Source organism: Arvicola amphibius, chromosome 13 (genome assembly GCF_903992535.2).
Source record: "Arvicola amphibius chromosome 13, mArvAmp1.2, whole genome shotgun sequence".
Classification (NCBI taxonomy): domain Eukaryota; kingdom Metazoa; phylum Chordata; class Mammalia; order Rodentia; family Cricetidae; genus Arvicola; species Arvicola amphibius.
Window position 1 is genome coordinate 71,708,467 of NC_052059.1, and position 27,226 is coordinate 71,735,692.

The window sequence follows — 27,226 nt, forward strand, 5'->3', positions numbered from 1 at the left end:
GCATGGGGCGGAACTTCCGGGGACGGCACGACAGCCCCTCTCGGAACCGGAAGTCGAACCTGGGAGCCTTGACGTTAGGAACGAAGTCGAACCTGGATCTGGAGCCGGGTGAGGAGTGGCATCGCGAGGTTGCGCGGTGGGGAGGAATGCTGAGAGAGGCCAGGGTATTTCTGGCCTGATTGTGGTCCCGTTTTAGAGGAAAGGGAGGAGCCTGGGGGCGGGGCCTGGGAAGAGACCCTCACCTCCCGCATCCGTGAACGGCGATCGCTCCCAGACCCCTCCCTTCATCTCCTGGCCCAGGTTCCGGCTCTCGCCTCGCCTTCCAAGCATGTTGAAGGGCATTAGAAGCTTGGTCTTTACTGCTTAATGAGCCGGCCCTCATCGTGGCCCTACAGGCTGGTTTGGCTTCCTGATCTCAATCTCTGGAGCTCCCAAACCTCCGCATCTCGGGTACTTTCTGAGTTCTAGGAAGCTTGCCCCGCCCCTTTGGGTTGTCACCCTCGACTGTCTACCTAGAATGGAGTCAAGATTGGAGTTTGACTCCAAGCTTATTCCGTCCTTCTCTCTCCTGACTTCAGGAAGTTAAAGGGGAGAGGGACGTCTCCCAAGCTTAGTGTTGATGGCATGTGCAAGGTTTAGGGTTTGGAAGGACAGTTCCTAAAATGGCTTTGAGGTTACAGAGTTTTCAGTCCGGCAGTAGTTCATCTTTTGGGCTTTGCTAGCAAAGAGAGAGAGGCCCATTGTTCTACTGCAGCACTTAAGAGGTCTCACTTTTCCTGGGCCCCTTCTGCCTGTAGAATAATTAATATAATAACGATGTTTAAAACTGCTGCCACCTTATTGGGATGGCTCTTGAAAGGACCTCCAACTCATCCTTCTGTTGCTGATCAAGATTGTAATAGTTTTGATAACGATTTATCAAACAAACATTAGAACAGAAACCGGATTACAGACATGCTTTTGAATTTAGAATACCCATAGCTCTCTGCTTGAGGGATGAAATGAATGATCTTTGTAATGGAATACTGCTTGCTAAGTATTCAGGTGTTTTTTGTTTGTTTGTTTTGTTTTATTGTTTTGTTTTTTTTTTCCAAGACAGGGTTTCTCTGTGTACCCCTGACTGTCCTGGAACTTTCTCTGTAGACCAGGCTGGCCTTGAACTCACAGAGATCTGCCTGCCTCTGCCTCCTGAGTGCTGGGATTAAAGTCGTGCACCACCACCGGCTACATTTTTTAAAATCTTAATGCTTCGTTTGTAAGGTTAATACACTATTTTCATGGAAAGGCTAGGGTCAGAGTAACATTTGGATTATTACAGGTCAGACAAAGAATGCCATTTCTCCCAAACAATAACTCTACAGTTTGTCTTTTGTAGGGGAAGGATTTTAATCAATTTTTTTTGCCTTAGTGCTAAACAAAAAAAAAAAAACCCCAGCATATTTGAAGTTACTCAAGTGTTTATGGAATGGAAAGGTAGATGATAGAATGAATGAATGGAAAGGGGAAACATTGTTTATTTACTTGTAACATCATGGGAGTTATCAGCCAGAGGACTCTGTGAGGAGGCACTGAATGTCTGATGTTCAGTTCCACTAGGTCTGTCTGAAGTTGGAATTGATACCTCTTCCGAGTGACACAGCATGGGGAAAGTGGCTGGGTACTGACTGGCAGGAGTTAGAGTTCAACTGATCACTGCGTCTTCCTTCTCTGAATAGTTGCTCTCTCCTTAGAAGGTGTTTTAACTGGTTTCATTCTTTTCCTTCCCCCATAGGTAAGATCAAATTGGGGATGCACTCATAATGAATGTCAACCAATCAGCTCCACCTGTTCCACCATTTGGGCAGAGCCAGCCCATCTACCCAGGGTATCATCAGTCCGGTTATGGTGGGCAACCAGGACCTGCAGCACCTGCCTATGGAGCCTACAATGGCCCACTGCCAGGCTATCAGCAGACACCTCCCCAAGGTATGTTCTCAGGTTCCTTTTGAGCCAAGGAAGGGAATAAGCAGTATTCGGGTTAGATTGTAGTCTTCTGACAAGGCTGCTTGTCAGAAGGACTGTGATTGAAGAACATGAATCTGGCCCTCTGAAAACGAGAGCCCATGAGTTGTCTGTCTCACTGTGTTTCTATATGTGTGACTCTTTCCACCTGAAGACATCTAATGAGAATGATTCTTCCAGATTTCATCACAGCTCACTTCTGTGGATGTCACCCTAGACAGCCTCACCTGGCTGCATTATTAAGAGCTCGATGGAAGGGTTGTAGTCATAGCTCTTCTGTTGCCTGTTGACTTAAACTTTTCTTCGTATGTGCTGAGAATGCTTCTTATTTGACTTCTGGTTCTGACTATGAAATGAATCTGGGAAGAAGAGTGTATTTGTATGCATGACTTTTAGTACTCCTGGGTCTTTTACTGACATTCATTTTCCTTTGCTTGGGTTTCCTTTTCTTGGCTATTTTATATTATCAGTGAAATAAGGAAGCTTAGTGTTGCATTAGATGCTATGCTCCCAGCCCTCAGTGTTTTGTTTTATGTTACTTTTTCAAAAAGAGTAGCTGGTTCTCTGTTACCAGGCAGACCTTGTAAAGTTATTAATAAAAGACTTTTCAGTTAGGCTGGTTGAAGATTTAGAGTAATGCCAAACACTATGTTGTTTAAGAGAGTAGATTCCACAGACACAGGCCTATAATCCTGTCCTCACTGCAACAGGAGGATTGTGGGTTCAAGACCTACCTGGGCTGTAGAGTAAGTCCAAATCTATCTTAGGTAACAGATAAGCTTCTGTCTAAAAATAAAAAGTAAAAAAGAAGATATAAATCATTAACAAAATGCTTGCCTAACATGTATGAGATCCTAAGTTCAATCCCCAGAACTACCAAAAAAAAAAAAAAAAAAAAACCCATAAAATAAATAAAAGTAGCTCAGCAGGTAAAGGTGCTTATCACTAAGCTTAGTGACCTAAGTTCAATCTCTGAGACCCACACGGTGGAAGGAGAAAAAGAAGTTGTCTTCTAATCTCCACACACAATAAATATATAAATATAATTTTATGGGGTTAGAGAGATGGCTTAGTGGTTAAGAGCACTTTCTGTTCTTGTAGAGGACCTGAGTTCAATTCCCAGGACCCGCATGGCAGTTCACAGCCATCCATAATCCCAGTTTCAAGGGATCTAATGCTCTCTTCTGACCTTTGTAGGCACCACTCATGCATCTGAGCAAAACACTTTTCCCCCAAAACCAGGTTTCTCAGTGGCTTTGGAATTAGTCCTGGAACTTGCTCTGTAGACCAGGCTGCCTCAAACTCACAATGATCTGCCTGTCTCTGTCTCCTGAGTGCTGGGATTAAAGGCATGAGCCACCACCGCCTGGCTGTGAACAGAACACTTAAACACATAAAATACATAAATGTAATAAATACATACAGATACAAACACACACATATATTTTGTTGTTGTTGTTTTGTTTTTCAAGATGCGGTTTCTCAGTTTGCCTGTCTTAGAACTTGCTCTGTAGACCAGGCTGGCCCAGACCTCAGAGATTTGCCTGCCTCTGCCTTCTGAGTGCTGGGATTAAAGGCCTAGGCCACCATACCCATCTCAGAAGTAGATTTAATAAAGAGTGGAAGAGTACCAGTCAGGCAAAGCATGAATAGGTTTTGAAAATGAATGAAATATTACTATTTTAGTCACACTGTAGAAAACAGTGAAGTGGTAGAATTAGATCTTGGTTCTTTAGAAGTGCCTTGTTCTCAGTTGGGACTTTGGACAGAGTCCGCTTCTGCTCTTTTAGGTTTGACGTATCAGAATGGAGTTGTCATTGTCTTCTGACAGAGGTTTGTCATTGAAGGGAAATCTCTCTGCTTCTGTTATGGTTAGTGACCAAGTTCAGCTTCTGAATCTGATCTTTCCTGAGGGTCAGCAACATTTCAACACTGATTTCCCAAGTAGCTCATCACTTGTATTGTATGTTGGCAGTATGGCTAAGGTTAGTGAGAGTCGTGTGGAGGAGAGATCTGATCCCAGGAAAGGACAGAGCCCAGCTTTCGTGAGAATGTGGGTAACAACATTAACATTAGGATAGGCCATCTGTCCTGACAGAACTCTTGGAGAACAAAGGTCTCTGACTTGGGAGAACGCTACTTAACTTGAAAGCGGGTGAAAGAGCGTGATAGGATATATTAAATATACCAAGAAGAGGGGGTCAGAACAGCCACTCAGAGGAGTGCCTTTCTTGTGGTTAGTATAGCTCAGTGGAGCAACACAACTAGCATGCGTGAAGCCCTTGGCTCAGTACCTAGCACTGTAAAACAAAACAAAACAAACAAATAAACAGTTCCCCTCTTGGGGTTTTTGAACTTCTGGTTCTCTTGACTCCTAAATGCCAGAATGATAGGTGTGCACCACCATGTACTTTATGTTAGATTTATTTATTTTCTTTACTGGTTAAGAGTGTTTTGCTTGCATGGATGTATTGAGAAGTCAGAAGAAGAAGACAGATCCTCTGGAATTGGAGTTACAATTGGTTGTGAGCCACCGTATGGTTGCTAGGATTGGATCTTTGGTCCTTTGCAATTACCCAGGTCTTAAACGGCTAAGCCATCTTTCCAGTCCCCACCAGGCAGGTTTTTATGTGGAACTGGAGGTCGAATCCAAGGCTTTATACTAGGCAAGCAACTGATCACATCTCCAGCCCCTTAGTCTTAGTTTCTTTCTTCTTTTTCCCTTCCTTCCTTCCTTCCTTCCTTCCTTCCTTCCTTCCTTCCTTCTCTTTCTTTTTCCTTCCTTCCTTCTCTTTCTTTTTCCTTCCTTCCTTCCTTCCTTCCTTCCTTCCTTCCTTCCTTCCTTCCTTCCTATTTATTTATTTATTTTTTTCTGAGACAGGGATTCTATGTAGCCCTGGCTGTTCTAGTACTCAGTATGTTGACAAGGCTGACATATCTTGAATCTCAGAGATTAACTTGCCTCTGCCTTGGAAGTGTTCTAATTAAAGGCATGTGCCACATCCCTAGTTTCTTATAGAATAATTCATTATATTCTTGTTCATCATCTTCTGTACCACCTTTCTCACGTATCCTCCAAGTTCCTAAGTTGTGGAGTGAGATGTTTTCCAGAGAAGGGTTGAAGGCTGTCTTAGACTGAGAGAGAGTGTTGATCAGAGGAAGGTCCTCCATTGTGTTGTTTTGCGTAACTTCACCCTAACATGCTGAAGTAAGTAGCCTGTTTGTTGGGTGTCTACATGCCAAACACTGCTGTAGTGAGAGTTGCTCTGCAGCTGGAGTGAAGGTTTCCTTTATTGATTCTTGCTTTGCATTCCTGCTTCAAGGTGGGGAAGAAAATGATTTCCTAACCATTTAGTGTTTATCCTTCACCCTCAGGTGTGCCAAGAGCCCCACCTTCCTCAGGGGCACCTCCAGCCTCAACAGCACAGGCCCCCTGTGGTCAGACTACATATGGCCAGTTTGGTCAAGGTGATATACAGAATGGGCCAAGCTCCACGGCTCAGATGCAAAGGTATGTACTGGGTGAGCCTAAAATCAGTGTGATAAAAGTGGATTAGGGATGTATGGGGATCTATTTTTTTTTCATTCTTAGATTCTTTCTTCTCTTCCCTCTATCCTGTTTGTCTTCTTTTAATTATTTTATGTTATATTTATTTGTTTTGTATGTATGAATGATGTATGTGGGCATACATGCCATGAGGTGCATATAGTACGTCAGGACAACTTGTAAGAATTGTTCTTTCCTTCCAGAATGTGGGTTCTGGGGTTCAAACTCAAGTCTTTAGGGTTGACAACAAAGAACTTAACCCACTTAGCCATGTTGCCAACCCTTGCCTTCTTTTTTTCAGGTTACAGGTACTACTAATGTCCAGCCCTATTATGGACCCATGTTAGTACCTGGGTTTGTTTCCATATTATCTTTCTGTAAACCTGAATGTTTTTCCCCTTTACCAGACATACATTTTCGCAGTGGTTCTAGTCCCCACTAGCCTATGCTAGGGGAGAAACAGGAAGAGGGACCTCAGATTGTCTGTGTAACCTTTTTCACTAGACCAGGTACTTAGTAGGACTGATTGGTTAAATTTGTACATGCAAGCCGGGCGGTGGTGGCGCACGCCTTTAATCCCAGCACTCGGGAGGCAGAGGCAGGCGGATCTCTGTGAGTTCAAGACCAGCCTGGTCTACAAGAGCTAGCTCCAGGACAGGCTCTAAAGCTGCAGAGAAACCCTGTCTCGAAAAACCAAAAAAAAACAAAAATTTGTACATGCAAGTTCTGAAATGACAAGACTCAGAAGGCAAACTACATAAATAATGAGAACCTGAGAAACCTCTCTTTGCACAGAGCCTGTTACAGGAGGTGTTGCTGCATCCCAGCTGCTCCATCCCGAAATAATCACACAGAAACTCTATTATTTGCAATACTGTTTGGCTAATAGCATAAGCATATTTTTACATCTAGCTAGCTTTTACATCTTAAATTAACCCTTTTCTATTATTTTATATTTTACCACGAGGCTTGTGGCCTACAGGCAAGGTTGCAGCTGGCGGTTTGTGTCTGTCTCTTCTGGCGGCTCCATGACATCTTGCTGACTCTGTCTTCTTTCTCCCAGCATTCCGTTTAGTTTTTCCCTCCTAGCTCCAATAAAAGCAACACATGTACAGAAGGACTTCCCACATGAAGGAGGGAAGTTATTTCTGTCAGAACCTTGTCTGGTTCTGCTAATAGTTGTTTTTGTTGTTGTTGTTTTTTCAAGATAGGGTTTCTCAGTAGCTTTGTAGCTTGACCTGGAACTAGCTCTTGTAGACCAGGTTGGCCTCGAACTCAGAGAGATCCTCCTGTCTCTGCCTCACGAGTGCTGGGATTAAAGGCGTGCGCCACCACCGCCTGGCTCCGTGGGTTCTGCTAATAGTTTAAAAAGTGCAACTGGGTAGTGGATGTGAAAATGGAAAAGTCATTTCTGGAACCTACCAAGTGTATTATAGTCATTCATTAGCACGGAATATAAGACTAGAAAGGCAAACGTGGGACACAATAGATGGTGATAGACAGACAAATAAATATTCCTAAAGATGCAAGATACGGTGCAGCTGTGGGTAACTGTGAGGAGCTCAGAGCTATTTTAGACAGTCTGGTCAGGTAAGCCTCAGTGAAATATTTGAGACCTTAGTGAAATGGAGATGTAAGCCATGAAGATCCAAGGGAAGAGCATTTTCAGTAGAGGGTAGGGCAAATGCAAAGGCTCTGAAGTGGAAAGTCATCTGGTAGACATGAGGAAGAACAAGAGGTCAGTGTATAGTTGGAGTGTAGTCAGTAATAGCTCCCTTGGAAAGATTCAATAGTGAGGTAAGAGATAGGCCTACAGAGAGTATTTCGGTGGGGCTGGAGAGATGACTCAGCAGTTAATAACTCTTACTGCTCTTGCAGAGGACCTGCTTCAGTTCCTAGCACCCACACGGAGGCTCACAACCATCGATAACTACAGTTCCAGGGATTCAAGCTCTCTTTGGGTATCAGGCACATATCTGGCACACATACATGTAGGCAGATTTTTATCTCCCTCCTGCCAGCTCCCAAATAACCACACAGAAACTTCTTATTAATTATGAAAGCTTAGCTGATAGCTTAGGCTTGTTTCTAACTAGCTGTTATAACTTAAAGTAACCCATGTCTATGAATTTACATGCTGTCAAGAGGCTCATGACTTGTTACCTCATCTTCTATACGTCATGCTTTTTCCACGTCTACCTGGCGACTCTGCCTTCTTCCTAGAATTCTCTTTCTGCCCTGAAGTCCTGCTATATCTCCTGCCAAGCTGTTGGCCATTCAGCTTTTTATAGCACCGATCAAAGCAATACATTTTCATACAGTGTACCGATATCCTACAACACGTACATATATGCAAAAAAAACTAAACAAAAAAGCCAAACCACTCATACATATAAAGTGAAATTCAAAATTTAAGGAGAAGCCAGGTATCTGAGGCACATATGAAACCCTAACCTTTGGGAGACAGAGGCAGGTGGATCTCTGTGCTTTACAGCCCAGCCTGGTCTACAAAGCAAGTTTTAGGTCGGCCATATCTATATAGTGTGTGTGGCGGGGTAGGGGGTGAGAGGGAAGGAGTGTTTCTTGAAAGTAAGAGAGTAATCAGCTTTGTTCATTGTTACAGGAAGGAGGGCAGAGAATTGACCATTGGATTTGGCAAGGTCATTATCATTAATAAATGATAAAGGCAGTCTCATGAAGAGATGAAGAAAATGGCTTACTTGGACTGGCTCAGAGACTTTCTTTTCTTTTCTTTTGAGACAGGGTTTCTTTGTGTAACAGACCTGGCTGTCCTGGAACTCTCTTTGTAGACTAGACTGGCCTCAAATTCACAGAGATCTGACTTTCTCTGCTTCCCAATTGCTGGGATTAAATGCATGTGCCACCATCACCTGGCTTAATGGCCTAACATTTAATGAGGAATGGGAATATCATAAATAAATTTCATAAAAATTTGAAAAATATACAAAATTCAGAGAGTATATATATCATGATTCTGCTTATAAAAGACAAAACAAAACCTCACTCTACTGTTTTAAAGACAATGGAAGGTAATGGAGAATTAGGAGTATTTACCATTGGAGAAAGGGAAGGGAATCATGAAGGATTTATGTGTAGGGCCTTTTTGATGTAGTGTGCTGTACTTTCTGATTTGCTTTATGTCATTGGCTGTATTAGAATTGTTTAAGTATACATGTCTATGTTAAGTCTTGGAAGTTGGGAATCAGGTTTAGAGTTTGGTTGTAGCTTATTCTGTCATGTTTTCAGTGTTTTTGTTTTCTTTCTGCTCTGTCTTCATTATTTTGCTATAGGGTTAGATTAAATAGAAAAACTATAGATGCTAAATGTAGGTATGGTGGCACACTTTGATAGAATAACACTGGGCAGCTCATAACATTAATCTATACTACTAGAGTAATATAATTAGTCTGACAAGATTTATTGAGCATCTGCTGTATGGTTAACAGTATGTTCAATATTATGGACCACAAGTTAATGCAAAGCCCAACAAAGAGCTTGAGAAATATTAGCAGAAATATTAGTTGAAAGCAGCATTAGGGATGGGGGTATAGTTCACCATTACAGTACTTGCTTGCGTAGTATATTTGAGTTACTGGGTTCAAGTCCCAGCACAACATGCACATAAAAGAGATACCAGTTGAAGGAAAAGTGACTGAATGACAGGCAACTAAAGAACAGATGGAGCTGATCAAACATAAAGTACTAGTTGTTTAATAGAGCTAAAATAAGGAAGGCAGGGAGGGGCTGGGGAGGAGGTTCAGTGAGTAGTGCCTGACAATCTCAGTTTGACCCCCCTAACCAATTCCAGATGCATGGTGCACATCTGTAATCCCAGCACTCTCACAGTGACATGGGATGTGGAGAAGAGAATGGGCAGAAGCCTGAGGGCCAGCTAGCCTGGAGTAAACTGTGCAGCAGAAAGTCTTTCAACTCTGCTTCAACCTGGTAGACGTTGAGAATTGACATCTGAAAGTTGTCTTCTGAACTCCATACATTTACTACTCACTCACCCTGAGTATGCATGCACTAACAGGAAAAAAATTGATCTGGGTAGCGATGTTGGCGCATGCCTTTAATTCCAGCACGCGGGAGGCAGAGGTAGGCAGATCTCTGTGAGTTCGAGGTCAGCCTGGTCTACAAAGCAAGTTCCAGGACAGGCTCCAAAGCTACACAGAGAAACCCTGTCTCAAAAAACCAAAGAAGGTGCCTGGAGAGATGGCTTAGAGGTTAAGAGTACTGACTGTTCTTCCAGAGGTCCTGAGTTCAGTTCCCAGCAACCACATGGTGGCTCACAACCATCTGTAATGAGATCTGGTGCCCTCTTTTGGCCTGCAGGCAGAACACTGCACACATCATACATACATACATACATACATACATACATACATAAATACATAAGCAAACAAACAAACAAACTAGGGGAGGGGCTGGAGCGGTGGCTCAGTGGTTAAGAGCACTGCCTGCTCTTCCAAAGGTCCCGAGTTCAATTCCCAGCAACCACATGGTGGCTCACAACCATCTGTAAAGAGATCTGGTGCCCTCTTCTGGCTTGCAGGCACACATGCAGACAGAATACTGAGAATGCTGTATACATAATAAATAAATAAATCTTTAAAAAATAAATAAACTAGGGGAAAACAAACAGCTACCTACACTTGGTATCCAGTGATACTGGCATGATTTGTATTCATATTTGAATGTGTTGTCATTGTGTGACTATCTAACATAGTTATTCAAGTGACAAGGTGTTGCTCCTTGGTGTGTCATTTCTCTAGTTCTTCCTTGGAACAGTGAGCATCATCCTCCCAGTTAGTATCTAATGCCAGTTTCAGCTGACCTGCCTCCTAATCTCACTGATTCTTCTCACACCATTCCAAGATGAAGTTATAGATACTTTAACTGAATAGGCGAGTTAATTGATTCGTCTCAGTGTTTCTTGAGTAGGAACTTGCTGTAGGTCTGCTTATGTGTGCCTTTCCTTTTGCCTTCTTCAGGTTAGATAATAAGGCTGAAGCAGTTTGTCCACATAGGACAAGGCTAAGGAGGTGATGACGTCTGTGTCAACTAAATAGTACTGACCCCAGGGTGCTTGGTATTTGTGGAGTGGACCTAGAGGAAAGTAAGCTTTGCCACAAATCTTATTTCTGTAGACAATTAAGAATGTCATTTGAGCCAGGTGGTGGTGGTGCACGCCTTTAATACCAGTACTAGGGAGGCAGAGGCAGGTGGATCTCTGTGCATTCCAGGTCTGCCTAGTCTACAGAGCAAGTTCCAGGACAGGCTCCACAGCTACTGAGAAACCCTGTCTTGAAAAACCAAAAAAAAAAAAAAAAGTCATTTGGCCACAAGTATGAAGCTATCAGAGATCTCAGGATGAACATAAAATGCCAGAATACAATGTAGTTTCCTGTGTGGAGATCTGCCAGCTTCAACAGACATCTCACCCCTGCAGTCACCCCTGCTTCATTCTCTTTACAGGGTCCCAGGGTCTCAGCAGTTTGGGTCCCCATTGGCCCCTCAGGTCAACCAGCCAGCTGTGCTTCAGCCCTATGGCCCTCCCCCGACAAGTACACAGGTGACTGCACAGCTTGCTGGAATGCAGATCAGTGGTGCTGGGTCTCAAGCCCCTCCCTCTTCTGGGTTAGGCTATGGTAAGTAGTGGTGGGACCAGGAGGCTATTTTCCTAAGTTTTGGTTCTGGGCATTTTTACTTTATTGTTTTCATTTTCTGTGAAGCTTTGTAGACTGTCCTGGCATTCTCTCTGTAAACCAGGCTGGCCTCACAGAGATCTGTCTTGCCTCTTCCTCCCAAGTGCTGGGATTAAAGGCGTGTGCCACCATGGCCCGCCTCTGGGCATATTTTTTATTTCCTGTGTTTTTGAGTTCTAGAAGCAAGGACAGTTATATTTGTTCCTTTTTGTTGGGAGGAGAAATAATTTATCAAATGAGGCAGAATGACTGGGCCTCCACCTCTGTGTCTTGTGTTTCTTAGGTTCACCAACATCATTGGCCTCAGCCTCAGGAAGTTTCCCTAATTCTGGTCCATATGGCTCCTATCCTCAGAGCCAGGCTCCTCCCCTTAGCCAGACTCAGGGTCATCCTGGAGTCCAGCCTCCCCTGCGATCTGCTCCACCACTGGCTTCCAGCTTCACACCCCCAGCTTCAGGTGGTCCCCGGATGCCTTCCATGACTGGTCCACTTCCACCTGGACAGGGCTTTGGGAGTCTCCCAGTGAGCCAGCCCAACCACGTGTCCTTGCCTCCTGCCCATGCTGTGCCCCCAGGCACCCAGATGACTGGACCCTCAGTACCACCGCCACCTATGCACTCCCCTCAGCAGCCAGGCTATCAGCTGCAGCAGAATGGTAAGCTCCCCCCCCCCCCCCCCCCCCCCCCCCCGGCATCTGGCTAGAAGCCAAAAGCTTCAGCTATTCAGGGCTTTTTGTTTGTTTTTCTTGGTACTATTTGCTAAGTAGTTAATTAGATAGACAGCTTCGGGGTTCCATTACTAGGATGTGAGGGTTGTAAGACATTCTTCTTGTCTCTTAGTTCATTCAGATAGTGTCATCTTTCTTTGAATGGCTTCTTCAGCCACTCCATAATCTGTGTCAAACAGCTCTGTTATTTTCCTAAGTCCTTAAGCAGAGACAGGGAAGGGATTTTGAATTCATCAACCTTGTGCCCTTGTCTCTCAGGTTCCTTTGGACCAGCCCGAGGCCCTCAGCCTAATTACGAGAGCCCATACCCTGGAACGCCTACCTTTGGCAGTCAGCCTGGGCCTCCTCAGCCACTGCCTCCTAAGCGCCTGGACCCTGATGCCATCCCCAGCCCTGTAAGTAGGTGCTTATGTGGTCTTGGGGAAACACATGTCTGCCAGATAAGCAGGCTGGCCTAGATGAGATGTTTGCTTGGCATTTTCTAATAACATTCCCTTTTTGACTTTCATCTTGAAGACTTAGAACGCAGATGTGATGTTTAAACTTTTGAAATGGAATGTCAAGTCCCCGATGTCTTTTAGGGCAGTTTTAATCCACAGCTGTACAGAGAAGAAAGGGGAACCAAGAGTGATCAGTCATGTTGGTAGAGTCTGGGTTGAGGCCTATGTTCTGTTGCTCTTGAACATAATAATAACATGGTCATCTTTGCCATTCTGTGTGTGTAGTAGTGGCCAGGTCTTTCTCCCTTAGATCTAGTAGGGAATCATTCTTCTTGATAGCTAAAGCAGGTTGGAGCTCTCTGATGTTAGGTAGTCAGAGCAGGAAAGCCTCACTGGTTCCTCTCTGCTCCTAAATAGGTAGTGATGTAGGATGATGCACCCATTACTATTGACTGGCAGGTCACTGCTGTGTGGATGGGGACCAGTCATAGTGTATGAAGGCAATGTACATGTAAAGTCCATTGAGGAAGTTGTTTCTCCCCCAGAGCCACTGGAATCCTCAGCCCTTCCTATCAGACGTGGGCAGAGAGAGGAGTTCTTCCACTTAGGCCGCTCTCTGTCCTGTCTGTAACATCGATGTCAGTTACCTCCTCATACGTAGCCATTGTCACATTCCATTCCGTTCTCTTCCCTCTTCCTTTGGGGAACTACCACAGTTAGGAAGCCTAGAGGACTGACAGCTGCTCCTTCTCTCTTCCGTGGTGGAAAGGAGAGTCTAGCTGGACAGCCAAGGCATCTTCCAGTGTGAGAGTTCTTAGGTGTAGGTTTGGCCTGCTAGGGGATTCCTGTAGGGCCTCCTTAAAGAGTTCTGCTTGCTTCCTGCTTGCTTCCCCCGACCTTGTCTTGCTCCATGGTAGTCTGAGTCACTGAGGTCTTCCTGTTAAGCCTAGTGTTGGACCAGAGAGACATGGAATTCCAGATCTACTAGGTCCCTGACTTCCGCAGTCCGAGCTGGGCTCCAGCTCTTCATGTCTGATTCACCAGGGTTAGAGAAGTAATATCTGCCTCTTGTTCTTTTGTCTCCCTCCCTGTATACCCCTGCTGCCTTTATTATTAAAACACTAAAAGCAACTTAATGAGCTGCCTCCTCAGCAGAAAACCAGGCACAGAATAGACCCTGATGCCATTCCTAGTCCAGTAAGTGCAGGGGTGGGAGTATGTGCTTGTCATCCCTGTGTTAGTGCCACTCATGCATGCTTGTGACTTCACCTCATCCACCATGTCCATCCCTTTCCATTCTCTTCCCTGAACCCCTCTAGATCCTTCCTGAAGGATATGCATGCCCCACATCCCATGTATGGAAGAGAAAACAAGCTGTTAGCAGTGCCTTGAGTACGGGGTGATGGATGGTCAGGTTCTGAGGGTGGGCCTGGTGGCATGTTAAGCTTTGGTTTTAGTCCTGCTGGCTCCTCCAGAAGCTTGTGTGTGGCATGTGGTGGAACCAGACAGAGTCAAGCAGCAGATCCTTCCAGTTTGATGTGAGAAGAAATGTTCCGGTGGGTGGCTATGAACTTACAGGTTCATGGCATCTCTTACAAGAAAAGAAGAGATTGCTTGTTTTGGGAGAGTGTGGGCCACCTTCTCATCTGGAGAGTCTTAGACTCTGGTGTATCTCTAAGTGTCAGCTCTTTCTGCTGCGGGACACAATCTTATTTGCCCTTTACTTTTTTCTGGTTATATCAAACTCATCTTGAAATAACTGACCAAAGGTCACCAGCCTGAACAAGGGTCTGATTACCAGCTTTGCATATCCTTTTTGTGTTTGTTTTCCTTAATGTCTTGTACAAGTAGAGGTTTGAGGATCGGGCCATAAGGATTGGACATTTATCCTCTCCTCTATGGACCCACCGATGCTCACCTGAAAGGAAGGCAGCATTTGCTTCCTTCCCTTACCTGATCATTTCTGCCTGTTTAATTCTCTCCTTCCTGTGTTCCTTGTTAATTTCATTGAGTTAGAGCCATTCCAGGTAGATTCATTTCTACATGGGTTTCTGTCATCTGTTCTCCTTGCTCTGATTCAACAATCAGTGTGCCTTCTAGAGAGGAAGGGAGGGAAAAGTTTGATGGGGATGGAGAATGGAATCCAACCATGTCTTATGGTTTGGGATCAGAAGTGGGACGGATAAAAGGGTACTCACCAATGACTGGAAGTCAGGGGTGTTTTATCAGAAAGTCCATTCACACCAAGGCCCATCCTGCATCTTCTGCTAGCTGCTGCGAAGTGGAAGGTCAGCATTGTAGTATTTATGTGGACTCCAAAAGGAAAGCATGCCTGGTGCATGAGGTGATTTTTGGCAAGTTCTTTGTTCTTGTGCTACAGTCTGGCCTGCCGTTGTCCTGGTACTGCTTTTTCTCTTATCTCACTCACATCGCTCTTTCCTACAGATTCAGGTTATTGAAGATGACAGAAACAACCGGGGTTCAGAGCCATTTGTTACTGGTGTAAGGGGACAGGTGCCACCTCTAGTCACCACCAACTTCCTGGTGAAAGACCAAGGTAAGCTGAACTTTAATGTCTGTTTCCCTATGGCAGCTAATTCTCTAAGGCTATCAACCATGGATCATGCTTTTATTGATTTTTAACCAGAGACCAGCTCCGCCCTCCCAATTTCCCTCCCCTCCCCGCAGTCCTTCAGGGGGCTCCTAACATCTGTGGAGGTGGAGTGACTCACCAACGGAGAGCTGCTATCCAGAAGGCTTCTAGGAAATGACTCAAATCTTGTCCTTTGTTCAGGGAATGCAAGTCCCCGGTACATTCGATGCACATCCTATAATATCCCTTGCACATCTGACATGGCTAAGCAGGCTCAGGTGCCTCTGGCAGCTGTCATCAAACCACTGGCAAGGCTGCCCCTAGAGGAGGTAAGTCTTGGAAGGGACTAGAATACGCTGAAAGAAATGGAGAGAATAATGTTTCTTTCTAGATGGGATTCTGATTGGCATGGAAGACATCTTGGTTGAACAGGAGGGGTCGGTTTCTTTGGTATCTTTCTTTCTCAAGGCCCAAACTTGGTAGCAATGGTAGGGATGAAAGCAAAAGCCAAATAAATTACTTTGTGAGATCAGGGTTCATAGAAGGAACAAATGAAAAGAATCAGAGCCAGCTTGGTATGGAGGCTCACACCTGTAATTGTAGCACTCAGGAAGCTGAAACAGGTGGTCATGGAATCATTGAGTTCTGTCCAGCCTTGGCTACACAGTAGACTCCATCTCAAAACAAGCAAACAGAGAACTAGGCATGGTATTGAGGAAGCAGAGGCAGGCAGATTCCTGTCTATGGATTTTGGGGGTGGGTGGGTGAGCAGGGTTTGAGACAGTGTTTCTCTGGCTTTGGAGCCTGTCCTGGCACTTGCTCTGTAGAGCAGGCTGATTTCGAACTCATAGAGATCTACCTGCCTCTGCCTCCTGAGCTCTGGGATTAAAGGCGTGCATCACCACCGCCTGGCCTGTCTAGGAATTTAAAGCTAGTCAGGGCCATATAGTGAGACCCTGTCTTAAAACAAAATAGGTAGGGACAGCCTAATTTCTAGACGCAAGGCAGCTAGATGTAGGAACTTCTCATTGTGTGGTCAAATCTCTGGATGATGATAAATGTATTATTATTATTTTGGGGGGGGACTTGAATTGGGTAGGGCTATTAGGAAGGCATATAAAGGAGAAGGTACTATTATATCCAATATTCCATTCCTCACCTGGCTTGGGCCCCCACCTGCCAATCCAGTACCTGAAAGCAGTAGTTTTTTTCTTCTTCTTTAAGACAGGGCTTCTCTGTATACCTGGTTCTGGAACTCACCAGACTGGTCTCAAACTCAGAAACCTACCTGCCTTTGTCTCCCAAGTGCTGGGATTAAAGGTGTGTGCCACCATGCCTTGCAAAATAATTTTTTTTTTTAATTAGGTAGCTGTTTATTTAGGTCTTGAGAATAACACATGGCCAGGCTTGGTGGCACACGTCTTTATTGCCATCACTTAGAGGGCAGAGGCAGGCGGATCTCTGTGAGTTTGAGGCCAGCCTGTCTACAGAGCAAGTTCCGGGATAGCCAGGGCTACACAGAGAAGCCCTCGCTTGAAAAAAACAAAGAAATAGAAGTATCACTTAGTTACTTGTGAGTTTTCTAGAACTGGAACCTCTAGGCTCAGGGTATATCTGCTTTCTCACTTCCATTTTGGATGTTAATAAGGATGGTTAGGTGCTTTTTGTACTTGTAAGATGACATCTACCTGGGACAGCAGGTGTTAGAGAATTCTTTTATGAGTGATGGGGGAGAAATATCATAGATACACAGAGAAGGAAGCAGAAGTCATCCCTGGGACAGGAGTAGAAATCCTGTATAAGTTTTGGCTTTCTCCTCATATGTTCATGGCAGTCCCTGGCTTGCTATGGCCAGTTTCATAGACCCTCTTTTTTTTTTCAGGAAGAAATGCATTCTGGGAAAGGAAATGAAAGGATTTTTAAAAATTGGGTAGCTGTTTGTTTAGGTCTTGAGAAGTAACACTTATCAGACTTGGTGGTGCACTGGAGTTTAACCAGGGATCAGTACCCTTATCGTCCTCATTTCTTCTACTGTATTCCTTTCCCAGATAGAGTACATGACATGCTGCCTCTCCCTCCAGTCTGTCGTACGTTACCATGTCTTCTCCATCCGAGCCCCTCCCTTTGTTCTGTAGGCTTCACCATATGTTGTGGACCATGGCGAATCCGGCCCTCTACGCTGCAATCGCTGCAAAGCATACATGTGCCCTCTCATGACATTCATCGAGGGAGGGAGGCGCTTCCAGTGCTCCTTTTGCAGTTGTATCAATGATGGTATGCTGTGGAGGCTGAGCTCTGTGGGGAAGGCTTGCATCCTCATTGTTTTCTCCTAGTTAGATAGATGAGGAAACATTCCTCAGAACTGGAAAAGTAGGGCACAGGTGAGGACGTGGGGTGTTGGAATGATGTGAAGGAGTTCAGCTAGGAGTTGGCATTCTGAGATTGAGGGTGAACCTTTGAGTAACACACTGTATTCTCCTTACAGTTCCCCCCCAGTATTTTCAACATCTGGATCATACTGGCAAACGTGTGGATGCTTATGACCGTCCTGAGCTGTCCCTGGGGTCTTATGAATTCTTGGCCACTGTAGATTACTGCAAGGTGAGGGAAGGTCATGGGAGAGGAGCAGGGCACTAGTGAGGATTGTGAGACAGCTCACCATTTCTCTTAACCTGTCAGGGTTCCCTTTGATGTCTGCTGGCCTGCTTACTGTTTTCCTATGCCTTCAACATTTCCTTCCTCTACAGAACAATAAATTCCCCAGTCCTCCTGCTTTCATCTTTATGATTGATGTCTCCTACAACGCCATCAGGACTGGTCTTGTTCGGCTCCTCTGTGAGGAGCTCAAGTCACTCTTGGACTACCTGCCTAGGTGAGAGTTGAGGAAGGACTGCTTTCCTTTGGTTAATGGTGGGTGTCTGGGTTGACTGATCAAGTGGAACATTATGTCCTGAAATCATGAGTGGTGAAGAAGATGGCCAGTCTGGGTAACAGTGTCACCTTCCACAGGGAGGGTGGCGCAGAAGAGTCAGTGATCCGAGTTGGCTTTGTCACCTACAATAAGGTGCTCCACTTCTACAATGTGAAGAGCTCCTTGGCTCAGCCCCAGATGATGGTTGTGTCTGATGTGGCTGACATGTTTGTGCCACTGCTAGATGGCTTCCTGGTCAATGTCAATGAGTCCCGTGCAGTCATCACCAGGTGAGAGCCCTGTTGGAGATGATGTTGGAGATGTTGGAGATGAGAGTGGGAGTTGAGCAGAGGGGTTCGGAGGTGGACAGAGGTGCGGTATGAGTCCTCAGTCCAGGAGTCGAGAATGGAGGCAGCTATATCTGGTCGTCTGCTGCCATCATCTGTCTTTTCAGCTTATTGGATCAGATCCCAGAAATGTTTGCAGACACAAGAGAGACAGAGACAGTATTTGCCCCAGTTATCCAGGCTGGAATGGAAGCTCTGAAGGTAACGCAGGAGTCCCGGGCAACCTTCTCTCTTGCTTTCCTCTGGAAGACAGCCTTAGTGACTGATAACTATCTAGAAAGTTAGCCCTTTTCACACAGTGCTTAATATAAAGAAAAAGATGAGTGTATAATGGATGAATAAAGGGAGGAATGGATGAGTAATTTTATCTTTTTTCCTAGGCTGCTGAGTGTGCGGGAAAGCTGTTTCTGTTCCACACGTCCTTGCCCATTGCAGAAGCCCCAGGGAAGCTAAAGAATAGAGATGACAGGAAGTTGATCAACACAGACAAGGAGAAGGTGTGTGGCTTGAGAGGGAGAGAGACCTCCCATTACAGAGGAAGGTGGTAACTTTCCAGTGTCACTCTTGTAACATCAGCCAGGGGGACTGGGATTCATTCTGCCCTCTCAGTGTCCCATCTGTGACTGCCAACCTGCTCACAAAATTGTGGTGGACTTGAATTTTTCTTTTTCATTTTCACTTTTTTTGAGATTTGATCTAGCTATGTCATCTAGGCTGGTCTGGAACTCACTATGTAGCCTAGGCTGACCTCATACTTGTAGTGATCTTGTCTCTGCTTCCTGTGTGCTGGGATTATAGGTGTGTCTGAATATACCTGCACCTTTTCATTTTCTATTCTTTTCTTTTCCCTTCCCTTCCTTTCTCCTTTTCCTTCCAACTTTCTTCTACTGCTGGAATGACAAGGTGGTGGGTTTAAAGTCGTGAAAGTGTGAGTTTCTCATTTTACATATGACATTTCTTCTCTTCCCCTCCAGACTCTGTTCCAGCCTCAGACAGGTACCTATCAGACTCTGGCCAAAGACTGTGTGACTCAAGGCTGCTGCGTGGACCTCTTCCTCTTCCCTAACCAATATGTAGATGTGGCCACACTCTCTGTTGTTCCCCAGCTCACTGGAGGCTCTGTCTACAAATATGCCTGCTTTCAGGTATAGAATTCTGGGTGTGGGAATATCTGCTTATATGAGGAGTGGCTCTTTAGCTACTGACTTATTAGTGGTGAGTGAGGTTGAGCCCAGAGTATAGTGGTTAGGTGCCTGGGTCTTCGGGTCAGTCCTGGGTTGATACTGAACCCCTCACTGACTGGCTGGGATAATCACTTAATTACTCCTCTTTTGTCCTTTCGTCTTCAAAGTAGAGTTTACTAATTAGGATTTGTCTACACAATTAAACAATTACATATGAAATACTCTGTGTTACCTGATATGTCACAAATCCATGAAAGCTTCATCGTCCAAATCATCCTTATTTTCACTGTGACTATGGTGAAGCGGGCTTGTAGAGTGGAAGGGATGCAGGGAGACTGACTATGGGGTGAGCTGTGTGGTCAGTGGTCTGACTCTGGGCCTGGGCTGCAGGTGGAAAATGACCAGGAACGGTTCTTGAGTGACCTGCGTCGGGATGTACAGAAGGTGGTGGGCTTTGATGCTGTGATGCGGGTTCGGACAAGTACCGGTAAGTTCTGGTTAAGGCTAACTCCGCTTGAGGCACATGTCCTACCTTTAACCCTGACCTGTCCCTGTGGCTTCAGGTATCCGTGCTGTGGATTTCTTTGGAGCTTTCTACATGAGCAATACAACGGATGTGGAGTTGGCTGGACTGGACGAGGACAAGACAGTGGCTGTAGAATTCAAGCATGATGACCGGCTCAGTGAAGAGAGTGGAGCCCTGCTGCAGGTGGCAGGCGGGAGACGGGGCGGGGGTGGGAAAGTGCTGGAGGCATCCATGGGAAGATGATAAAGGGTGGGTGTAATTGTGAGGGAGGGGTGTGAGTTCCCCCCTTTCTCCCTTCCCCTAGTGTGCCCTGCTTTATACCAGCTGTGCAGGGCAGCGTCGGCTTCGCATCCACAACCTGGCCCTAAACTGCTGCACCCAGTTGGCTGATCTATATCGAAACTGTGAAACAGACACGCTCATCAACTACATGGCCAAGTTTGGTGAGGATAGAAACAGGGCAGGGTGGGAAGAGGATGAAAGGAAGGTCCAGGATGGCCAACAGCTCGGCACTCCTGGTTAGGTGTGATGGTGGCAAGGTGTATGGGACAGGAAGCTGACCAGTGACTGCTCTTTCTCCTTCCCATGCAGCATATCGGGGTGTTCTGAATAGCCCTGTGAAGAATGTACGTGACACTCTGATCACCCAGTGTGCCCAGATCCTGGCCTGTTACAGAAAGAACTGTGCCAGCCCTTCCTCTGCAGGACAGGTGGGGCAGGGATGTTAGTGAAGGGATTTTTTTCAGCAAAATTTTGCAGTTTTGAGGAATTTCCCATGGTCATTGACTTTATTTCCATAAACCCCTCAGTTGATCCTTCCCGAGTGTATGAAGCTACTCCCAGTTTACCTGAACTGTGTCTTGAAGAGTGATGTTCTGCAGCCTGGCGCTGAGGTCACTACTGATGACCGGGCCTATGTTCGACAGCTGGTTTCCTCCATGGATGTGGCTGAGACCAATGTCTTCTTCTACCCTCGGCTTCTCCCACTGGTGCGATTGAGGACTGGAGTGTGAGACTTTGTACTGAGGACAGGGCCTCTAAGAAGGAGGGGATGGAATTACTTTATTACTGACACTAAGGAATTTTTTTTAATGTACATTTCACATTACTATTTAGAGACTTAGCTTTCTGAGTTTATTTGTGTAAAGGAGTGTCTTACAGTTCTTGGTGACTTTTTTCCCTTTCCATCTAGACAAAATCTCCCATCGACAGTACCACTGAACCACCAGCAGTTCGAGCGTCTGAAGAGCGTTTAAGCAGTGGCGATATATATTTGCTGGAAAATGGGCTCAACCTCTTTGTCTGGGTGGGAGCAAGTGTCCAACAAGGTGTTGTCCAGAGCCTTTTCAACGTCTCCTCTTTCAGTCAGATCACCAGTGGCTTGGTGAGAGCGGGGTGTCAAGGGTAATATGAGTATAGGAACACACTTTGGTGACTTGACAGTGGATCAGCGCAGTCACTATGCTGGTCCCTTTACATATCTGAGAACACTGCGGCAAGGGGAGGTGCTGTCCAGTGTCTTCAGGCTTCCTCATATCACATGGTGCTGAAATCTGTATTGCTCTCTTGATGGACTTAAAAGTATTTTTTTATCACAGTAATTAGTGAATTTTTGTTCCAGAGTGTTCTGCCAGTTCTGGATAATCCACTGTCCAAGAAGGTTCGAAGCCTCATTGATAGCTTACGGGCACAGAGAATGCGATACATGAAGGTAACACAGATTTGTGTGTTTGGTGGTCATGCTGGATATTGAACCCTAGGTCTCTGTATGCAAACGCTCTTATTAAGCTGCAGCCTCAGCATAGCAATGCTGATCTGATTCCTAGACTTTTTTACCCTGTCAAGTCAGCAAGAAGGAGCATGGGGAGGGAGAGTCTAAGGACTTCTTTACCATTGGCTTTTCCTCACAACCTGCCTTCTGGTCGTAGCTTATCGTGGTGAAACAGGAAGACAAGCTGGAGATGCTGTTCAAACACTTCCTCGTGGAAGACAAGAGCCTAAGCGGAGGGGCATCCTATGTGGACTTTCTCTGTCATATGCATAAGGAGATTCGGCAGCTACTGAGCTAAAGCAAGTGGGTAAATGGTATAGGGTCCCAGGCCAGCTTCCAGAAAGTACCCCAGGATGGCAGAGAAAACTGGGACAGTTTCATATCTTATGAGTCATGTAAGCTGACCTCAGTCTCTTTAGGGGGGGGAGGGCAAGATATAAGGAGACACCTTTCTGGGCTCAAATATCCTACCGCTCTGTCATGTCCTGCTGATGGAAGGTGCCCCAGTCCCCTTACTCTACCCTCTTTCTCCTGCTAATCCAGTTGTAATGAATGTAGTTTATCAGTTCACTGTATATGATCCGGTGCTGGGGGTTTGGAGGCAGCAAGGCCCTGGCAATACTGTGTCTCTTTGGACCAGTCTCCAAGAGGAAAGGGGCAGACAGGAAGGAGTGGAAATCCCAGGGTTATTACAGGAGGTGGCAAATTCAGCTCCGTGTCATCAACAACTTCCTATATTAGGGATAAAAATATACAGGTGCACAAGAGCTGGGGTATAGACCGTAGGTGGTGGAGAGTAGTGGTTGGTCCTTTGGGGGCCTGGTGGTCAGTAGCAAGGTCGTAGTTACTGAGGATGAATGACTAGTCTCTCTACTTCCATTGTGGGTGTTCTCTCTCCTGCTATGATTGGTAAGCACTTCATGGACAGAAGCACATAGCTATAGATGAGTGAGCCTGGGACTGAATTGCAAAGCATATTAACACCTAGAGGAGGTAGCAGCCTCCTTTCCAGCTGGAGAAGCCCTAATACTGGATGGTTCTGTAGAGAGCCTGATGGTCAACTTGCAATACCTCACAGAGCCAGCCCACATCCCACTCAGCTCCCACCAGAAACACAGCTTAAGCCGGGCGTTGCTGGGGAGAGGCAGAGATGGCTGGAGCCCTCCCTGTCTTCCTGTGCCGGGACATTACCTGGCTTGATAACTGACTGAGTGGCTGACAGTTATCTTCCAACTCCAATTGGCTGGAGCAGGACAAGGGCTATGATTGATGGTGGTCAGGCTTGCCTGCTCCCAGCCCGGGATGCCCCTGCTCTGGACCTTTCATTTCTTTTCATTGGTTTATTTTTCAATGCATCTTTAATTTGTAAAGAAATAAAATAAGATGTAACAGTACTCTTTTTATTACTCATGACCTCTTCCAGCCCGCCTGCTGGTTCGAGGAGCTGCGCATGCGCCGTGTGTCTCTGTGGCGTAGGACCGGGTCAGCTCTCTACTCGCCGCAGGGCGGGGTTTCGTGCTGTCCAAGAGGATCCGCTGTGGACATGGCTGCTCACTGCACAGAGACGATGCTGACCGCCCTGGGGCTGCTCAGTGTCTGTGCGGCCAGCAGCTCCGGGTCCGGGGTTTCGGGAAAGGCGGGTGGGGAGGCAGAATGGGCGGAGCCGTGGGACGGCACGGTTTTCCGGCCGCCAGCTGCGCTAGGCGCCGTGGGGGTGGCGCGCGGGCCGGAGTCCCAGCCGCCGGGGAGCAAGGAGACTGCAGACCTACCGGTGCTGCTGTGGTGGAGCCCAGGCCTCTTTCCACACTTTCCGGGCGACTCGGAGCGCATCGAATGTGAGCACGGCGCGTGCGTGGCGTCCCGGGACCGACGGTCGCACGCCGACCCGCGGACGCGCGCACTGCTTTTTTACGGCACCGACTTCCGCGCAGCCGACGCACCTCTTCCGCGCCTGGGGCACCAGAGCTGGGCGCTACTGCACGAGGAGTCGCCGCTCAACAACTTCCTGCTGAGCCACGGCCCTGGGATCCGCCTCTTCAACATCACGGCCACCTTCAGCCGCCACTCGGACTACCCACTGCCGCTGCAATGGCTGCCCGGGGTCCCCTATTTGCTCCTGCCTGCGCCTCCGCTCCGGGAACGCACCGAGTGGCGTCGTCGCGGGTACGCGCCGCTGCTCTACTTGCAGTCCCACTGCGATGTGCCCTCGGACCGGGACCGCTACGTACGCGAGCTCATGCGCTACATCCCGGTGGGTGAGAAAGCTGCGTGGCGGGGAGGGGGTGGACCGGGCGAACGCTGCACCCTGCTGACCGCCGTGCTCTGCCTCGCTTAGGTGGATTCCTATGGCAAATGCCTTCAGAACCGCGAGCTGCCCACCGTGCGGCTACAGGACACAGCCACGGCCACCACCGAGGATCCAGAACTCTTGGCCTTCTTGTCCCGCTATAAGTTCCATTTGGCCCTGGAAAATGCCATTTGTAATGACTACATGACAGAGAAACTGTGGCGCCCCATGCATCTCGGTGCTGTGCCTGTGTATCGTGGCTCACCCTCTGTGAGGGATTGGATGCCCAATAACCACTCCATCATCCTAATTGATGACTTTGAGTCCCCTCAAAAGCTGGCAGAGTTTATTGACTTTCTGGACAAGAATGATGAAGAGTATTTGAAATACCTGGCGTACAAGCAACCAGGGGGTATCACCAACCAGTTTCTCCTGGATAGCCTGGAGCACAGGAAGTGGGGAGTGAATGATCCATTGTTGCCTAACTACCTCAATGGCTTTGAGTGTTTCGTCTGTGACCATGAACTGGCCCGGCTGGAAAATGAGAAAGCCCGTGCATCCTCTCCTGGGGACATCCCTGTCCCCGAGCCTCACATTGCCGAGCCCTCACACATGAACTGTCCAGTGCCTACCCCTGGCTTTGGCAAAGTCGAAGAGATTCCTGAGAATGACAGGTAGCTTTACTGGGACGCCCTGCAGCTGTCACATCAAACTGCTTGCTTTCTTAGTGCGGAGGGAACTAGAAAAGACAATACAGGTTCACTTTGCTCTAAGATGTCAGGAGTAGTTGGGGAGCTGAGTGTGGTGGATACATCTGTAATCAGTGCTGTGTGTGGAGGTGACAGAGAGAGAACCCGAGGACATAAGGCCAGGCTACTAAGGATCATCACCTCAGCTGAGTACCTTTGATGCCGGGGTGGGGAGTACAAAGAGAATTTGGGCTGGGCCGGAGATTAAATCCAGGGCCTTCTGCTTGCTAGGAGAGTACTTTTCCACCCAGTCACACCTCAGCCTGGTAAGAGCATTTTGGAAGGAGCCCCCCCCCCCTTCCAGTTTTCAGTTCAACATATACTAGAGTCTCACTGTGTAGCATGGGCTGACCTCTTTCTTGTGATGATCTTCCTGTCTTGGCCTCCCAAGTGCTGAGATTAGAGGAGAGAGCCTCCAAACCCATGAAAGGCACTAAAGCACTTACACCTGTTTTATATGTGATGAAGCCAGGGCCTTGGATATGCTAAGCAAGCACTCTACCATTGAGCTGCACCCCCAGCTCCTTTGATTTGGATCATATCCTGATTTGTTCACTCTAGACAGAATTGAAGGAATGCATAATTAACATTGGTCATCAGTGTGGGGTAAAGGGAAGTGAGTAGGAAGCGGAATATACCTGTGTTGGGAAAACGTTGAAACCGCCCGCTGCAAGCCACAGTTGGTTTGGAGAGGGGTTCCTAGAGCCGCTCACAGAGAGTGACTTCACCAGTGGATGGCAGCAGAGGGCTGCTTCCTATGCTGCTGGCACAGTAGAGTCCTCATGGCGGAATCTTTCACTCAGAGTCTTATCAGTTTATGCTGAACACATTATAATTTACTTGAAGAAAAAAAATCATCAGGGAAATAGCCAGGGATGGTAGTGCTTACTTGGAATTCTAATGCCAAAGAGGCAGGAGGATCAGGAATTCAAGGCCATAGTTGGTCATGTGCAGTGAGTCTGAGGCGATACTGGGCTGAGACCTGACAGTGAGGTGAAAACCATCTGAAGGCCCTGGCTGCTCCCTTGCTTGCCTCTAGAGTACTATTTACACGCTCTGAATCCTACTGTGACCTCTCTACTCCCTTTACGTTTGGGAGCTGGAGGCAAGTGAGCAATGCCAGCTTCTTGGGTGAACTATGATGTCGGTGTTTATGACCTCCTTCCCTCTCTCCCTTCCTTCATGGAAGAGCCTTGTCCTATTCAGAGCCTTAAATTTATTTGTTTCCGTTTCGTTTTGAGACAGGGCTTCTCTGTGTAGCCTTGCTGTCCTGGAACTCTCTTTGTAGACTAGGCCGGCCTCAAATTCAGATATCCCCGTCTCTGCCTCCTAAATGCTGGGATTAAAAGTGTGTGTCACCACTGCCCAGCCCTGCCTATGATTTCTTTGCAACCACTCAAGGGCAGAGCCTATTATTGCTGTGGTTCCCTAATTCACTGCTCTCCTGTCTTGTCATTTCAGCTGGAAGGAAATGTGGCTACAAGATTATTGGCAAGGTCTCTATCAGGGGGAAGCTCTCACTGCTATGATCCACAACAATGAAACACAGCAGAGGAAATTTTGGGATTATGTACATCAGATCTTCATGAAAAGGAATAAAAATCTCTAACTGCCCTTGGAAGAGCCTGTAGCTTGGAAGACGTCTGGAGACATTTACCATGGCACCAAAGGCACATCCACTGTAACCTTTAGTGAACATTGTCTACCTTGATGTCTTCACTGATTCTCCTGCCCTGTACTGGGGATGGAACTTGAGGTTTTGAGAATGCTAGGCAAGTACCCCTAGCCCTCTCCACTGTGCCTGAATTACCGGTATGGAGCCAGTATCTCAGTCTGTGGTAATAGAGCAGCTGAAGCACCCATTTGACTCGAGTATGCTGCTCGCCTCTAGCCATTTCGTCATTTCAAATATGGACAGGATGGGTCTGGCTGTGATCTCAAACGTCCGTCGTTTTTAGTACCTTTCTTAAGAGTGTCTGTTCCTCATCTTGCTTTTCTCATCAGCTGTTTCACTCTTAAAGAGGCAAAACTGGGGTTGTGGGTAGGGGCTATTATGTTTTTCCAAAGTTGTTTTTGTTTCTTGTTTTCCTTTTGAGATAGATCTCATTACATGGCCTAAGCTAGTCGCCAACCCCTGGACCTCGGCCTCTAAGAAGCTGGGCTGTAGGTGTGCAGCACTATGCCCAGCTCTTCAAGTTACTTTAAGGTGTTTGCACGGTCTTTAAAATCAAACACCCTAGTTTTAAGTGGCTCTTTCTTTCTGGCTTTAGACTATTTCCACAAACACGGGGAAGATCTACAAGCATCTCCATCATTCTTACTGCTTGGATTTCTTGTTCGGGGTATATTTGGAATTCCTTCTCTCACGAACAGATTAAGTCGCTAACCTGTCGTAGGGCTGGAAAGATCTATTC

The 27,226-nt window shown here is 46.6% G+C and overlaps 2 protein-coding genes across 4 annotated transcripts; both read left to right on the forward strand.

Moving 5' to 3' along the window:
* Sec24c (SEC24 homolog C, COPII coat complex component) lies at window positions 1-23,170 on the forward strand. 3 transcript variants are annotated; one of them, XM_038309810.1, is made up of 24 exons: window positions 1-108; window positions 1,772-1,965; window positions 5,377-5,512; window positions 11,048-11,220; window positions 11,561-11,734; window positions 11,852-11,932; window positions 12,263-12,399; window positions 14,890-15,001; window positions 15,239-15,366; window positions 17,173-17,311; window positions 17,523-17,638; window positions 17,785-17,909; window positions 18,047-18,238; window positions 18,403-18,496; window positions 18,676-18,792; window positions 19,270-19,440; window positions 19,870-19,966; window positions 20,043-20,188; window positions 20,310-20,448; window positions 20,597-20,715; window positions 20,815-20,994; window positions 21,198-21,389; window positions 21,627-21,716; window positions 21,934-23,170. In XM_038309810.1, exons 2-24 carry the CDS (start codon window positions 1,800-1,802, stop codon window positions 22,072-22,074), a joined length of 3,165 nt encoding a protein of 1,054 aa, XP_038165738.1. In that variant the 5' UTR covers window positions 1-108; window positions 1,772-1,799; the 3' UTR covers window positions 22,075-23,170. The 3 variants fall into 3 exon arrangements, with proteins under 3 accessions (XP_038165738.1, XP_038165736.1, XP_038165737.1); XM_038309808.1 differs by having other exon boundaries at window positions 11,561-11,932; XM_038309809.1 differs by lacking the exon at window positions 1-108 and adding an exon at window positions 228-450 and having other exon boundaries at window positions 11,561-11,932.
* Window positions 23,171-23,226: 56 nt separating this feature from the next.
* Fut11 (fucosyltransferase 11) lies at window positions 23,227-26,856 on the forward strand. Its single transcript, XM_038309811.2, has 3 exons — window positions 23,227-24,027; window positions 24,112-24,737; window positions 26,274-26,856. The coding sequence occupies exons 1-3, from the start codon at window positions 23,227-23,229 to the stop codon at window positions 26,419-26,421; spliced, it is 1,575 nt and encodes a 524-aa protein (XP_038165739.1). The 3' UTR covers window positions 26,422-26,856.
* The last annotated feature ends 370 nt before the right edge of the window (window positions 26,857-27,226 follow it).